The sequence below is a fragment of the Micrasema longulum genome, unplaced genomic scaffold, assembly GCF_059751315.1.
Source record: "Micrasema longulum isolate JH-2025_06_02 unplaced genomic scaffold, ASM5975131v1 h1tg000044l, whole genome shotgun sequence".
Lineage (NCBI taxonomy): Eukaryota > Metazoa > Arthropoda > Insecta > Trichoptera > Brachycentridae > Micrasema > Micrasema longulum.
In genome coordinates, this window is record NW_028277251.1 from 29,500 (window position 1) to 45,750 (window position 16,251).

The following is a 16,251-nucleotide window of genomic DNA, read 5'->3' on the forward strand; positions in this document are numbered from 1 at the left end:
TTAAGCTAGCATTTTTTACTTGAATTGGAATTTATGATCGCTTTGAAGTGGGCACTTTTTATTAAAGAAGCCTATTTAAAATATAAATGAGAACTATCTTAAATTTCAATGCAGTAAGGAACGTGGACTAAATTTTCGGGGTCATTTATTGGTTGGATTCGATCATGTGACGTCGAGATGACAAGTCGGCAGAACATACCGAGGTAGATAGAGATAGTACAGAAGTGTACCGTCTCGATATTTACAGATGAAGATAGCGTTCGTAATTACAGCACTAAACACCCAAGCAAGAGAAGTCACATTAAATTTTTGTTTTCTCACTGGGAATCGGGCCCAGAACCTTCTGTGAGTTAGTTGAGCGTCTTAGCCACTACCCCGTGAAAGCTGTCTTTTGTTTTCAGTCTTATTTTTTGCCTTCCTGAGACATTGATTTATTACTGGACAATTAAAAATAAAAAAAATAATGATATGAAGCAAAAAACTAAATACAAGACAAATTCGGTCAGCAAGACCAAACAGTTAATAAATAATATTTACTATCTAAATTAGTTGCAACAGAAAAGGAAAACATTATTGAGAAGGGTATATGGAAGTCTAGGCATTTTCAGCGCTTGTCATTGGTTTTCCTTCGCTGTTACAACAAATTTCGATCTAAATAACATCTTAGGGAGGAAATCCAGCCGGTCAGCAAAAATTTGGACTTACTTAAAACATTGTTGGTCAATATGTATACTAGTTAAAACAGTCCTAATTTAATATCAAAATTCAGATGAGACCCTATAAATGTCCAGACCGCCATATTAACCCTTAAGTTACAACACCGCATATGCCATTTTTATTATTTTTACAGGATGATGAAAAGACTGCTTATTTTATTAAAAAGCTCGACTAAATTATGCCTTGAAATTAATTAAAATGAAATATTTATCCATAAACGTCGCCTATTAATAACTAAGTCTAATTCCACTTCAGTTCAATAATCATACAAATACACACAAACACGCATCCTTACATGTATATATTACACGCACGCACATATTAAGGAATGTGCCATAATTGAATATGCATAATTATTATTTAGAAACTTCGCTGGTCTGTCTTTTAACCTTGTAATTTAATTGTTGACTGTATGTTTCCATAATATAAGTTTATTCCATATATTATCTTTTATTCCATACCATTCTCAAAATATTGTTGATTAAATTAATTATTTAATTATTCTTCGATCAGTCGTGTCATTTATCTTATATTGTATTCCGTGCGTGTACATCATGTGCTTATTGACTCCGGTACTGCGCGAGAATTTGATTTGGCATACCGGACAGGAGTAATTCTTCTCCTTGGTGTGTTTTCTCATGTGAAGTTTAAGTTCGACTCGCGTGTAACACGACAACTCGCAAAGCTCGCACTTGAAGAGTCGCTTCCCCGTGTGCCGCAACACGTGAGTTTCCAGACTCTTTTTCACATTGCAACGATACTCGCAAATGCTGCACTGGAAACGTTTCTCGTCGCTGTGTTTCTTTCCATGGCTGATCAACTCGACCCGCGTAACAAATGTAGAACCGCAGATTTCACAGCTAAAGTTTTTGATGTTGTAATGTCTGTTCATGTGGTCTTCTAAAGTTTGCTGCGAGCGGAGACCTTTATTGCAAATAGCGCAAGTGAATTTCTTAATATTGTTATGCACGTTTTTGTGGTTTTCGTAGATGAACTTATGCTTGAATTGTTTTCCGCATTCCGCACAAGTGTAGTACATTTTGTCACTGTGGCTTTTCTTGTGCACGTACAAGGAGCTGGGTTGTGCGAATCGACGCTCGCAAATATCACATTGGAAAGGCTTTTCTCCTGTGTGTATTGACATATGATACCCCAAGGTGTAACTGCGAGGCGTAGAATACGAACACTCGGAACATTGATACATTTTTACCGATTTAAGCTTTTTTTCATCGCGATGCATACTCGCCACGTGCTTCTCGAGAGAATACTTAGTACTTAGTCCCTTATTGCACAAATGGCACAAGAATTTTTTGGTACCGTCACCATTGCACAAAGATATTTTGGATTTTTTTTTCACATTCATTTTGGCTACAACTTTTTTTGACTCTGTCGCAATTTTTTCGCACTTTTCTGTCCCATCCGAGTCATTATTTTTACCTAGTTTTAAAGATTCTGTAAGTGAGGCGATGTTCTCATGGCCAAAATCTTTTATGCTTCCATCACTGTGATTATCCTCTTCAAATTTGATCCAATCGTCGATTGCCTCTACTTCGTCTTTGAGGATGACAGACGTGCTAGGTAATTCTTGTATTTCTTTAACAATCCCGGCGTGCACGACGTTGAAATATATTTTTTTCAACAATGAATCTGAGTATTCACATTTTATTCTAAAACTGTGTGCAATTTCTAATTTCTCGCTACAAAATTCACAAATATTGCCAGGGAGGCCATCACTGTTTTCTAACTGCACTTTTGTGCAAAGGGCTATTTTTTCAGACGCAGAAGTTGAATTGTTTACTTCAAAAAGTGATATGAATTGTCCAGAGTTTTCTGATGATAAACATATTCGGCACAGCGTCTTTAATTTCTCAGATTTATTAGTAAGAATGTCCTGAATTTCATATTCAAGCTTCATTTTCAACTCGACTATTTTTACACAGTTAACTGAAGAAAAGTGCAACCAAAACACAACACTTAAACAAAATCACGAATAAATCTAAATTGTCTAAATCTGTCCTTAGTCCATAGATTAAATAATAAAGTTTTATGTCGGACGTCAAATGTCAGATGCAGTGGCTGTCATTAACCAATTGCATAAGTCGTGCATAAGTCTATGACTTACATTGGTGGCGGTTGATTTTGTGTCAGAAAATTATAATTGTGTTTAATATATTTTTGATTGAAAATAACATACTATTTTGTTAAAAAACAGTGGGGATATAAAGTTTTTATACTTTTAAGTGCCTTTATTAGAATTAGTTGGTTTTAGTTTTGTTTTATTCTGATTGTCCTGAAACCTCAAACCAGGTAACAAAACTTTTTTTTTCACATTTGTAAATATTTAATTTCTTTGTGTTGCAATATTTTTGAAACATGGATGATTAAGAGAAACCACCGGATCCATCGGATGGATCTCAATTTGATTAATCGTGCGGCACTATGGATACAGTTCCAGACCGTAAATAATGAACTCACATTCGGAGTTGAAAGCCACTTACAGCCCCGGTGTACATTCAACCGTCTTCGCTCGTCAAGATGGATAGGTTGGAGAATTGTCTACACTGATGAATCTCGGTCAGATTCGCCATCCCACGGGTTCGGCCATTTATTGTGAAGACAACGCCTCTCAAAGATTGTACAAATTGCTCAATAACGAATATTATTTACAGCGGAATGTATTGTAATCCGAGAAGCTGTCAAGTACGCTTTAAGCTCACAAAAAATCAAACACCTCCCATCTTCTTATCCCAAAGACGAACTCTGCATGGAAACTCGTTTTCTTCTTTTTTATTAGAGGCATCCAATAAAAACATTGTTATGTCTTGGATCCCTAGCCATGATATTCCCGGTAACAAAAAGGTGTACGCGTTGGCAAAGGACGTGGTCCTTTCCGGGGATCGCCTATGGTAATTTCCTACCCCTAGGTGATCTTTTCTTTATGACAAAAGAGAAGCAACTTCGCATATGACAAGAATATTGAGTAGCCTCCTCCCAAGCCATTTGATGATACATTTTCCAATTGAAACTAAATGTAACAGAAAAAACTTGATTTTTACAGTGATTCTGAATAAATTTGAGATATCTTCCATTCCAAATAAATAAAATAAAAATATGCAAAATGCGCAATGGGCACTGTTGTAATGATTCTCATTTGTTCAGAATCCATGTCTGAGACTCTGCCATGTGCAAATGTCAGCTTGAGCAGGAAAATCTAATTCATGTTTTTTTTTATGCCCCATAAATGATTGTTATCCTGAGTTCCTATCCAACCTCTTCCATATCAACGTCCCATTCCCTATTCATATTCTAACTTTCTGTCCCCACCCAATAAACATATATTCAAAATTTGATGTAAATGTGTAGTTTTCAATAGTATAAGTTGTATATAAGTTATATATTATGTAAAGTATATGTAATGTGAAATATAAAATACTTACTAACTAACTTGTATGTATAACTAACACATATTTAAATAAATAAAATCTAAAACTCGACACTGGCTAAAACACCCCAGTTAGGGGTGAAAAAGCCTAAAAAAACTAAGAAGAAAAAGAACCAATTGCATAGACAACTTTATTCAAAGATCTGTATAGTTCGTTTTTCTGTGGTTCAACTTTGGCATCTTTTATTTTGACATTTGACAGTATCTTGACAAATTGAGGAAACAAAAATATTACGGTACACAAATGAAGCAAGGAAAAGTAACAAAATTACGCCGAGGAAAAAGCATATGTACATTAAGTACAAAGAACTTTTGTAATTCTCGAACTTTCTCTTAATTGTTCGACTATAACTGCAACTGAAAATCGAACTAGAAATAAATGATATTTTAGCAAATAGGTCTAATAAATTAAGTTCGCTGTGTCGAAATGAAAGCTCTGACTCTATATTCGAAAGAAATGAGTCTATTTCCATTTCCGATAGAATAATGCAGTGCGCTGGAGTTCAAATATTAGAACAGGATTGCCTTCCTGATATAATCATGTTTTCCGTGCTCTAGAGAACATCTAGGTTTAATTACTATTAAAGTAATTTTTTTATTATTTGTATTTTGTCCGGTATAAAGTTAATGACACGGAGACAGAAGAATAATAAAATAGATTTTAAATTTAGCTTCACTAGAAATATATTGTGACGGATTCCATGGTGTAATTGAAAAGTGACTAGGTTAACACATGCGTCACAATAGATCATCACGAGTCGCAGTGACATCAGGACGTTAATTAGCACTGAGCTTCAATAATTTAGAGTAAGAAATTAAATTGGGGCTTTTTGATTTTACACAAAATGACAAGACAATTAATTTTTTAAGAAAGGAATATCCAGGTTTAGTATTTTACGTGACTAATGGTCTGTATTACTTTGATTTAAGAGATCACACTATATGTAACATCCATGATTGGATGGACTGTTTTATAGTGAACTATGAATACCAGCCAATTGTATAAATTCTAAGTCTTCCATATTCACTTGAAATGTTTCTGTTTTTTTTATATAACAATTCCCCGAGGATAAATTTTGTTTACAAATATAATTATAAAGACATTCTAAGTATCTATTATTCAAACAAAATCATTTGTAATGCACATAGTGTCATTCGTAATTGATTCGTAAGTTTTATAGTGAACTATGAATATGAATACCAGCCATTAGTCTTCCACATTCAATTAAAATGTCTCTGTTTTTCTTGATCTTGATATAATAATTCCTCGGGAATAAATTTTGTATTTTGTTGTATCCAATTACAGTCTAAGTATATATTATTCAAATAAAATAATGTTTAAAGCACATATTGCTACTCGTAATTGCAAGTAGAATTCCACTTGTAAAGGCTTAAATCAATATTAAATTACAATGTGTAAATAATATTCATAATTATTATGCGAGTAAAGATCCACCTAGTAAAAATTTCTGAATATAACTCGCCAAAAATTTTGCCAGGGTCCCTTTACATCGATAGTGAGCTAATACATAAATAAACTTTTTTAATTTCATCCAAATTCATTAAAAATGTCATTCCTAAATATTGTATTTTCTGTGTTATTTTTGCACAGAAATTAAATAAAATGAATAAGCGTTAAAAATGTGAAACATAGTTTCATTTCAAAAGTCCGGTGGTGAAAGAATTGGCTTACTTTTGTCATTTCCAGGGGGCGCCAGATTGCTTTGTTTAGTCATTTCAATTTCCTTCGGATTTCTTAGTTGCTTGGTTTAGTATTATTATTATTTTCTTGTGTATTTTTTATTAATGATTTATTATTTTAAAATTATCAATAAAACTTCTAGGTTTAGTTTCACTTTTATTTCATTTTGACCAACGAGCGCTTACCCTTTGGTAAGACTGGTAAATTCAGGTCTGGTAAATTGTTTACAACATTTTGAACATTTATAATATTTGCTACAAGATCACATAAGTATTTTATTAAGGCACAGACAACATAAATATTATTACAACTGGTTTGCAAAAATGATTCTTTTATTAACTAGTGACGTCATTCAAAGTAGTTATATTTTATTCATACATTTTTAAGAAACTTAGCCATATAATTTTATGCTCTAATTTATACCGCGCCTAAGAAAAAATTTCTTGTATCCAATTTCCCATAGGGCTGAAGTTCCTCATTCGCCGCTTGTATTTTAAATTATTAAATGTTATCCTTTTAATCATTCTATCTATGATGTAATCTTGTATTTTGTAACCCTGTTTGATGACAACATTTTGTAGGTCATTTCTGGAGCATTTATTTTTTCCTCTCTGTCAGCCTACCTTACTTGCAGTAAATAATATACAAGAAGTATTCAAAATGGATGAATTCTGCAAATTCATTAATCAAATTATTGATGTGTGCTATTCTCTTATTATAGCTACTATTCAATCTTTTGTTTTAGAAAATGTTATTTATTTTGTTTTATTATAGAAATCATAGTCTTTGACAAAAAAAGCAAGGTAATGAATGACATTTAAAAAATAAAAAAAACAGATTACAGATTTCACATTTTCAAAATATAAATATAAAACTTAAAGTAAATACGTCACACATATTTTTTTTTTAAACTTGCTTCAGCCCTCTCTATACCTCTTATTTTTATACATGAGTGTATTTAAATGACTTAAATCAAACTTCTTTTAAAGATATCTCAATGATATCATAATCACACAGCCATTAACATAAGCCTCTTCCATACATCATCCATCTTTGGTCTTTTAATCTGGCAATATGTCCACAAATGACCATTTCAGATTAGCCACTCTTTCAACTACGTTTGTTGTGTACTCCTGATCCTTTACATATCTCGATGTTTCTTATCCTGTCAGAGAGTTATATATGTAGCATGTCTTTTTCATATTTTTTCTGTGCTGACGGCGCTTTCTCAAACATCAAAAAAAAAAACTAAAAATCAGTAGAGAAGTTTTATCTGATTTGCTAGTTTTAGTGACGACTTACATTCTTCCTTCATTTGATATCTATATTTCTTAAAATTTTACACCTATCGACTTACTTGCATTATTGATAAATCAACTTCCGTTTTTCCTACTAAAAGTAAAATGGTTTAGTAAAACCCAAATTTAAATATAGTCTGAATGGTGTAGATTTGAATATTGTGAAACAACAAAAAGACCTTGGAATAACAATAACAGATGATTTAAAATGGGAATGTCACATATTAAACATAACATAAAAATCCAATTAAATTATCCACTTGATAAAAAAAGCCTTCTCATATATAACACCAATTATGCTACTTAAAAATATACAAAACATATATCAGACCTACTCTCGAATACGGGTTTCAGATATGGAATCCTTATTTCGTTAAGGATATCAACTTGTTGGAAAGAGTCCAAAGACGAGCTGCAAAGTTGTCGTCGACCCTAAAACAGCTTCCATGTGGAGAGACTGGAAACTCTCAGTCTCACAACGCTGCAGGAACGGCAAGAAAGGGGTGACCCGATAGATACATACAAGATACTCAACAGTCACTATAGCTGCCCAGATTTGGATCCCATGTTCAAGCTTAAACAAGATGCTCGTCTTCGAGGCCTCAGTCTCAGGCTGGAGAAAACGAGATCCAATCTATTTAGATCCACGGAAGCATTTCCTGAGCAATAGAGATGTTGATAGTTGGAATAAGCTGCCACAAGAGCTGATCTCAATGGGTTCAAAAATGGATTAGATTTGTTTTTGGAAAAGTTAAAGTGAGCCAATAACTAACTTTCGTTTAAATAGATTTAAGCATATCGGCTTTAAGCTGCTCGCTTAAAATTAATAATAATAATAAAAAAGAAAACAAAACATGGAAGTGAAATAAAAACTATTTTAAAATATATAATAGATGTTTATTTGATAACTCTTCTATCTGTGTGATCGTTGTGTCTATATTCAATTTTGTGTATTCGCAACATGTGTCTATTGACACTTGGACTGTGGGTAAACTTGATTTGACAAATGGGACAAGAATAATCCTTTTCTTGTGTGTGTTTCTTCATATGCCGCCTTAAGGTGTATACCTCGTACGAAGAAAACTCGCAGATCTCACATTTGAAATTTTTCTCTCCAGTATGCCGCCGTAAATGGCTGATCAAAACTCGCTTAATGCGGGTTTTAAACTCGCAAATATGGCACTCGAACTTCTTGACATCCGTGTGCTTTTTAGCGTGGTTGATGAGGTCTTCCAAAGCGACAAATGTAAGCCCGCAATGCTCGCAGCTGTAATCGCGTATGTTTAAATGGCGTTTAGTATGGGTTGTGAGACTTTCTTTGGATTTAAAAGCTTTTGAGCACAGTTCGCATTTGAAGTTCTTGACATCACTGTGAACCTTTTTGTGGCTCTCCAACTTCTGTTTGTGTTTGAACTGCTTACCACAGACGGGGCATGTGAAATACATCTGATCACTGTGCAATCTTTTGTGTGCGCTCAAACTGCTAGGCTGAGTAAAGCATCCCTGACAGATGTCGCACTTGTACGGTTTTTCCCCCGTATGGGTCCTCGAATGAGACACAAGAGCCTTTCGCCACGGAGTTGAATAAGGACACTCGGAACAGTTGAACTTTCGATCCTTTCCGAATCCGGAGACGTTTCCCATTTTTAAAGTCCTTTTCTCGCAGTGCATGGTGCGGATGTGGTTTTCGAGAGATTTTTTCGAGCTGAGTGGCCGACTGCACAGTTTACAAACAAAAGATTTAATTTTATGATTTCTGCTAGTCAATTTTAAAATGGAAACATCAGCGGTGCATTGAGATTTAGATTTTTTACATTTCGAAGCAACTTCGGAATCTCTAAGGCGCTTTTTAACTGGTTTAAAATCAAGATCTACTAAAGAACTTCCAATTAATGGATCATCGCTATCTAAATTATCTTCTAATTCTGATTTAATCCATGGCTCACACGATAATTCTTCCTTTACATCTTGTGTCTCTGTGACCTCTCCCTTCTCCTGGATCTTACTCCGGTCGGAGTTGCTGTAAACCTTCCTCAGGAGAGAGTCGGAGAGTTCGCACCTGACCCTGAAGGTGTTAGCAGCCTCCAGGTCCCCTAAGCACTGAGCGCAGATGATATCGGGCAAACCGTCCTGGCAGACTATCTGCACTCGCGCGCACAACATCATCACAGACGCGATATTCCCTGATTCGTAATCTTCATAAACACATTTAGCTTGTTCAATATTTTCTGACAAGCAAACCCGGCACAACTGTTCCAACTTTTCGGATTTTTTAAGTAAAAACTCTTCCACTTCAATGACACTGTTCATATTGAAGATGAGGGTGAGTTATCAAACAATTATGAATACAAAAGTGTAGTCGTTTTGTCTAATTTAATTGTTTTGAAATTGCGTCAAATTTTTTACATTTAAAAACATCGCGCTTTTTATTAAAATTGATAGATATATAAAGTCAACATTCTCACTGTAAACCATCAAGCATTTCAAATCTGTTATTACAAAGGTCTGTCGGTTCTCAATTGCCATATTTTTCCTTATTTGACAACTTGACACTTCGATGTTATATACCGCAACTATTAAACCATAGAGAAAATTGATACCATAAAAATATGTGATTAAAAAATTAAATTTACGCCATATTTGAAAAAAAAAAAATAGTTTATTATATTAAATTTATTCAGTCAAGTCTCAATGAGGTGTTATTTTAACCTTAGAGTATACTAAGGTAAGGGTCTATGACTTACATAGGTGGCGGTTGATTTTGTGTGCCGTAAAAAAATATGATTCTGTTTACTATATTTTTAATTGAAAATAACGTATTAATTTGTAAAAAAAAACTGTCGGATTCCTTGAATGAGTTACAAAAAATCAAATCCCCTCCATTCTCTTTATCTCGAGGACGGGCTCTGCGAGGAAACTAGATTTTTTCTTTCTTTATCAGAAGCATCCAATTAGAGCATTGTTATGTCTTGAATCCTTTGCCATTGTGGTATTCCCGGGAACGAAAGAGTGGACGCGTTAGCAAAGGGGGCTGTCCACTCCGGGGATCCTGCCTATCGTAATTAACTACCGCTGGGTGATCTCCTTGTTATGACTAAAGAGAAGTAACTTTCCACAGGACCAGAATATTGGGTAGCCTCCTCCCAAGCCAAGGGTAGGTATCTTTTCCAACTGAAGCTAAATGTAACAGTAAAGCCGTAGTTTTCCAAAGTGATTCTAAAGAAGTTTGAGACATCCTCCATATTCAGAATACGCATTGAGCACTGCCGCAATGGTTCTCACATGTTCGAAATTCATGTACGGGACTCTACCATTTGCAAATGTCAGCTTGAGGAGGAAGATTTTAACCGTGTTTTTTTTTATACTCCATACATGATTGTTATCCTGAGTTCCTATCTGACCTCTCTGATATATCCCAGTTCGTATCCTAACTCTCCTGTCCCCACCCAATAAACATTTATTTTAAATTCTTTGTAAATATTTAGTTATGAATAATGTTAAGATGTAAATATGTTATGTATTATGCAAAGTTTTCAAAATATTAATAACTAACTCACTAACTTGTATATTATATTACTAACACTAATATCAAAATATACTAATAACCGATAAGGACATAAAAAACGAAGAAAAAGAAGAAGAACCAATTGCATAGACAACTTTATTACAAGTCTGTATAGTTCGTTTTTCTGTGTTTCAACTTTGGCATTTTTATTTTGACTTTCGACTTTGACATTTGACAGTATTTTGACAAGTAGAGGAAACAAAAATACTGCGGTACGCAAATGAAGCAAGGAAAAGTAACTAAATTACAAATTTGCCGAGGAAAAAAACATATTTACATTAAGTACGAAGAACTTTTGTAACTATCACATTTTTGTCTCGAACTTTCTCTTAAATTGTTCGACTATAACTGCAACTGAAAATGAAAACCGAACTAGAAATAAAGGATATTTTAGCAAATAGGTCCAATAAATTAAGTTCGCTGTGTCGAATTTGTTTATCAGAATGTAATGAAAGCTCTGATTCTATATTCGAAAGAAATGAGTCTATTTCCATTTCCATTTCCGATAGAATAATGCAGTGTGCTGGAGTTCAAATATTAGAACAGGATGGCCTTCCTGATATAATATGTTCTCCGTGCTCTAGAGAACTGGACATCGTTGATAACTTTAGAGTGAAGTGTGAACTGACGGATTCACTCATCAGAAAATTCTACGTATCCGGTGAACTCAATCCAACAACAAATACCATTCCAAGTGCTGTTAAAGATGAAATCGACACCTCGAAGTTTGAAATAAAAATAGAAGACGATTACAGCTACCAAGAAATAGATAAACTCGATTATGACGAAGTACCTTACCCAAAAAGTATTAAACATCTTACGAAAAAATCTAAATCGAATAAAAAATTAAAAAGAGCGACGTCGAAAAAAAAACGGAAGTCTTCTTTTAGATTAGAAGAAATACTTTCCGATGCAGACGTTGAATCGGATAACCTCTCGAGGAATGAATCATTATCCCCCGTCGAGTCTGAGTCCAAACATTTAAGTCCTAAAAATGAAAACGATGGGAAGGTGTGTTGCGATATCTGCAGTAAAGTTCTAGGCAGCAAGTACACATTAGAAAAACATATTAACAATATGCACAGCGAAGAAAAGATACAAAAAATGATTTCAGGGTACAGACAAGCGGACAAAAGATTCCATTGCCCGGAGTGTTCTTTTACCGCGCCCCGCAAATTCAAACTTCTCAATCATCTTCGAGTTCACACGGGCGAGAGACCGTTCAAATGTGAAATATGCGGCAACCGGTTCTCCCAGAAGACTAACCTAACCATGCACATGAAGATCCACACGGGAAGAATGGATTTTATCTGCGATACTTGCGGCAAACAGTTCAGGCACAAACAGAACTATAAAAGACATCAAAGTGTGCATGAAAACGCGACCGACTTTACCTGCATAATTTGCGGAAAAACACTGAAATCGCAAGAAACGTTGAAGAGCCACATGAATCGACATTACAACATCAAAAACTTCAGCTGTGAGACCTGCGGCATGATGTTTGTTACTCGCGTCGAACTGTGCAATCACGCCAAAGTTCACAGCGCAGAAAAAAGCTTTTTGTGTGATCTCTGCGAATTCCGAACGCGAATGAAGAAGAACTTAGTAAAGCATATTCAGCGACACATCGGTCTGCGTCCGTTCAAGTGTGATCTTTGCGGGAACTCTTTCTTCAGTTCTGAGAAACTGAGGTATCACATGCGGAAACACACTAAAGAAAAGAACTATTCGTGTCCTGTTTGTTTGATGAAGTTTTGTCACAGTTCCAGTGTCAACAAGCACATGGGGAGAATCCATGGAATCCAGTATAAAGTTAACGACACGGTAGACAGAAGAAAAATCAAATAGACTGTAAATATATCTTGTTTAAGTAAAAATATATTGCCGTAGATCCCATGCTGTAATGCCAAAGTGGCTAGGTTAACACATGCGTCACAATAGATCTTTACGAGTCGCAGTGACATCAGGACCTTAATTAACACTGATACTCAATAATTAAGAATAAGAAATTAATTCGGGGCTTTTTATTTTTACACAAAATGACAAGACAATTAATTTTTTAAGAAAATAATATCCAGGTTTAGTATTTTACGTGACTTTCTTTCTTTCTTCTTTCTTCTGCAGCCTTATTCTCTCCACTGCTGGATAAAGGCCTCTTCCAAACGTCTCCATTCCTTCCTATCACCCTCTTTCATCATCCACGTTTTACCGGCAATAGAGGCAATGTCGTCGACCCATCTTTTCTACGTGACTAATGGTCTGTATTGCCCATATTAAGAGATCACATTAACTGTTACATCCATGATTGGATGCACTGTTTTATAGTGATCCATTAACTATGAATACCAGCCGACTGTATAAATGCCAAGTCTTCCATATTCTCTTGAAATGTTTCTTTGTTTTTCTTGATATAACAATTCCTCGGGGTTAAATTTTGTTTACATATATAATTAAATATATCCAATTACATTCTAAGTATCTATTATTCAAATAAAATCATTTGTAATGCACATAGTGTCATTCGTAATTGCAAGTGGAATTCCACTTGTAAAGGCTCGAATCAATATTATATTACAATGTGTAAGTAATATTCATAATTATTATGCGAGTACCTAGTAAATATTTCTGAATGTAACTTGCCAAAAAATTTCTCCAGGGTCCCTTTACATCAGTTGTGAGCGCATAAAAAATCTTTTCCATTTCATTGAAATTCATTAAAAATGTAATCCCTAAATATTGTAATAACTATGTTGTTGTTTTTATACGGAAATTGAATTATATTTAACCAAAAAGGAATGTTTGGTCCGTTCAATGCCTCTCAGACATTGAGTAACTGATCACAGCGAGATTTCAGAGTTTTAGCGGACTGTATGGAATTGTTACTTACTTTTAAAGTTCTTCCGATTGTTTCTTATATGAAGCACTTCACTATTGTTGCAGCACATTCGTGCCGGTATATACCGGTATCGTGTAGATGTTGTAGATGATGATGAACTGTACAATTCAGTCTATTTATAACACACTAAACTTCACTTTGTACGAATATGCTGACGCAGTATATGATAAAGATTTATCAGAGAGGTGAATTTTCACATGTGACTTTCTCACAGAACGGTAGAAGCAACAAGAGTTTTAAAAAAGGAAGGATTTGGGAAGGAAAGGAATATTTACAGTCTTATATGAGTTGCCAGTATAGAAAATGTAAAATCAGTACTTAACATACACCCCGCGAATAAGGCAATAACTTTATTAACTTACTGAAATACAAATAATGGAAACAGTAAAATAGATATGTCTTTAATATCTGGGCAGAATGCTGCGACTTTTGACCGTAGCAGTCTTTTAGCTCCCTCGAAGCAAACTGCAACCCTGTGTGTACCAGCAGGCATTGTCCTGAACCTTATAGAAACATCATTGGCAAACGTTACACCAACGACGTCATAACCTACGAGAGCTACTGTCTCACGGATACCAGGGACACCAGCAAGTCGTATTACATAGAGGGTTGATGCCCAGTGGCTGATAGTATGTGCCAGGGTAGTGCGGAGCTGGTCGTTAGCGTTAGGCAGCTTTAACCTCAAGACTTTAGCTGTGTACCCAGCTGCTACGCCCTGGCCTGTATGGTGGTTCTGTAGCCACATATTCACCTTCGTTGCGACTATCAGAGTCACTATGTCTCTCACTAGCTCTACCGTTGGTGCACGGGAAATCGCACGGCCTTCCTCTTCTGTCATCGGAATCTGGAATGCAGCATCTTTGGTTACCGCGTCTCTATCCAAATTCACTCCTACGTGCGAACCAGTCCGGTCATAAGGACCCCATATGCAGCGCATAGGTACTGATCGCACATGGGGTTATCTCTGTATTGGCGGTATACGGATAATAGAGTGAAGTTGTAGCGCCTAACGGATGTTCCAGTTGAGCAGAGGGGGAGCTTTAGGTCGTCGGGTAAGGATGTGTCCAAGCCTACGGATATGCCGGCCTCTAGAGCACCATTGATAGCAGGAAGCGTAATTACATACGCCATCTCTAGTTAATAGAATACAATATTTTAAATAATGATTTTATGTACTCTATTATTTAGGTCACGGGAGGTAACGGTTGTGATAATAAGCATGAAAAATGTGAAACATGGTTTCATTTTAATAACCTAACATATTTTATTATTTGTTACTGTGCATAATTCACCGCTTGACTTTTAAATATGATGTATTAAACCTTCTATTAAGCAATCTTTTTATCTATAATGTAATCCTGTGTCTTGTATTAACCCTATTTTAACCCAATATTTTGTTGGTCATTTTTAAAGCATTTTATTTTTCCTCTTTGTTGTCGCCTACTTTACTGGCAGTAAATAATTTACGAGTAGTATCCAAAATGGATGAGTTCCGCAGTTTTCATTCCAAAACTCATTAAAAAACTCATTATTACAGATTTTTCAATTATGTTATAAATACGATGATTCTAGGAGAAAAAAATGTAAGTAAAAAAATAGACTTTAAAATTAAAGTAAATACTTCATCCTAATTATAAAAAGGTAAAGGGAAGGGAATTTTGATGAGAAGGGCAGAACCACCCCTCCCATCATCGCTATCATCCCGGAGACAATGGAACCCCCAGAACCTGGCATTAGATCCCGGGATCATCCATGTTTCCAAAATGGCGGCGAAAGAGACTTATTCTTCTTGCATGGTATGAAGAAGATCTTCTTTTTTATTTAAGAGGCTATGGGCATTCCACTGTAGAATCCTCGTCGGAGGAGTCATTGTGAATATTTAAAATTGAGTTAATATGTTGAAGTTGGTGAGCAACGTTGGACGGTATTTCAGTATTATTCTGAAGGAGTGAGAGAAGTAGATTTAGGAGTGTGGAGATTAATGATGAATTGGGTGATGACTGTGCTGGGGAAAGCACCTCTATTGGACCCAGATGGAAGTTGTCCTTTCGGGAAAAATAGGAGGGAGGAACCAGGTTTGGGAGTATTGGATTAGAAAGGAAGTTTTTCTGATTTTGACTTCCTCTCCACTGATTTCTGGAAACGGTTTTTAGGGAATTGGCGCTTTGGAAGCGATTTCTGCGTATGAAACCGTTGCTCTTCCGAACACCTTAGAAGCCTCAACAAACGAGGTGCTTTTATCGGCCATTGTATGCTTGATGTTGTGTTGCCTTTTCAGTTCTGGACATATCTTGCTGATGGCTGAATGATTTCCAGAGCAGTTTAGGCATTTTTGCGCATTCTCTGCTACAGTGCAGGTCTCCCCATTATGTGAGGAACTACATTTGTAGCAGCGTGCGGAAGATCTGCAGATAGTTTTTGTGTGCCCGAATTTACAGCACTTGTAGCACTGGATGGTCGGAAACACGTAGAGCTCTACGAGGAGTGAGACATTGGATATTGAGGTGTGGGATGGGAGTGCCTTGGAGTCGAAAGTCAGGACAACCGTGCGGGAAGGTTTCCATTCGACTACGTCACCTGTTCTCGATCGATAATTCAGTCGTCGGGCCTTTATTACTTTACCAAACCCGT

The 16,251-nt window shown here is 35.6% G+C and overlaps 3 protein-coding genes across 3 annotated transcripts; 1 reads left to right on the forward strand and 2 right to left on the reverse strand.

Annotated features, from left to right (window-relative positions):
• Nucleotides 1-1,076: 1,076 nt before the first annotated feature.
• Nucleotides 1,077-2,742, reverse strand: LOC148285248 (uncharacterized). Its single transcript, XM_088227583.1, has one exon. The coding sequence runs from the start codon at nucleotides 2,630-2,632 to the stop codon at nucleotides 1,208-1,210; it is 1,425 nt and encodes a 474-aa protein (XP_088083709.1). The 5' UTR covers nucleotides 2,633-2,742; the 3' UTR covers nucleotides 1,077-1,207.
• A 5,292-nt stretch (nucleotides 2,743-8,034) lies between these two features.
• On the reverse strand, nucleotides 8,035-9,738 carry LOC148285249 (uncharacterized). Its single transcript, XM_088227597.1, has one exon. It carries the CDS (start codon nucleotides 9,467-9,469, stop codon nucleotides 8,057-8,059), a length of 1,413 nt encoding a protein of 470 aa, XP_088083723.1. The 5' UTR covers nucleotides 9,470-9,738; the 3' UTR covers nucleotides 8,035-8,056.
• Nucleotides 9,739-10,841: 1,103 nt separating this feature from the next.
• Nucleotides 10,842-14,956, forward strand: LOC148285250 (uncharacterized). Its single transcript, XM_088227540.1, has one exon. The coding sequence runs from the start codon at nucleotides 11,085-11,087 to the stop codon at nucleotides 12,570-12,572; it is 1,488 nt and encodes a 495-aa protein (XP_088083666.1). The 5' UTR covers nucleotides 10,842-11,084; the 3' UTR covers nucleotides 12,573-14,956.
• Nucleotides 14,957-16,251: the final 1,295 nt, after the last annotated feature.

Excerpts from the sequence above, each read along its gene's own strand:
- LOC148285248 (XM_088227583.1), bottom strand. The coding sequence starts at position 2,632 with ATGAAGCTTGAATATGAAATTCAGGACATTCTTACTAATAAATCTGAG.
- LOC148285249 (XM_088227597.1), bottom strand. The coding sequence starts at position 9,469 with ATGAACAGTGTCATTGAAGTGGAAGAGTTTTTACTTAAAAAATCCGAA.
- LOC148285250 (XM_088227540.1), top strand. The coding sequence starts at position 11,085 with ATGAAAACCGAACTAGAAATAAAGGATATTTTAGCAAATAGGTCCAAT.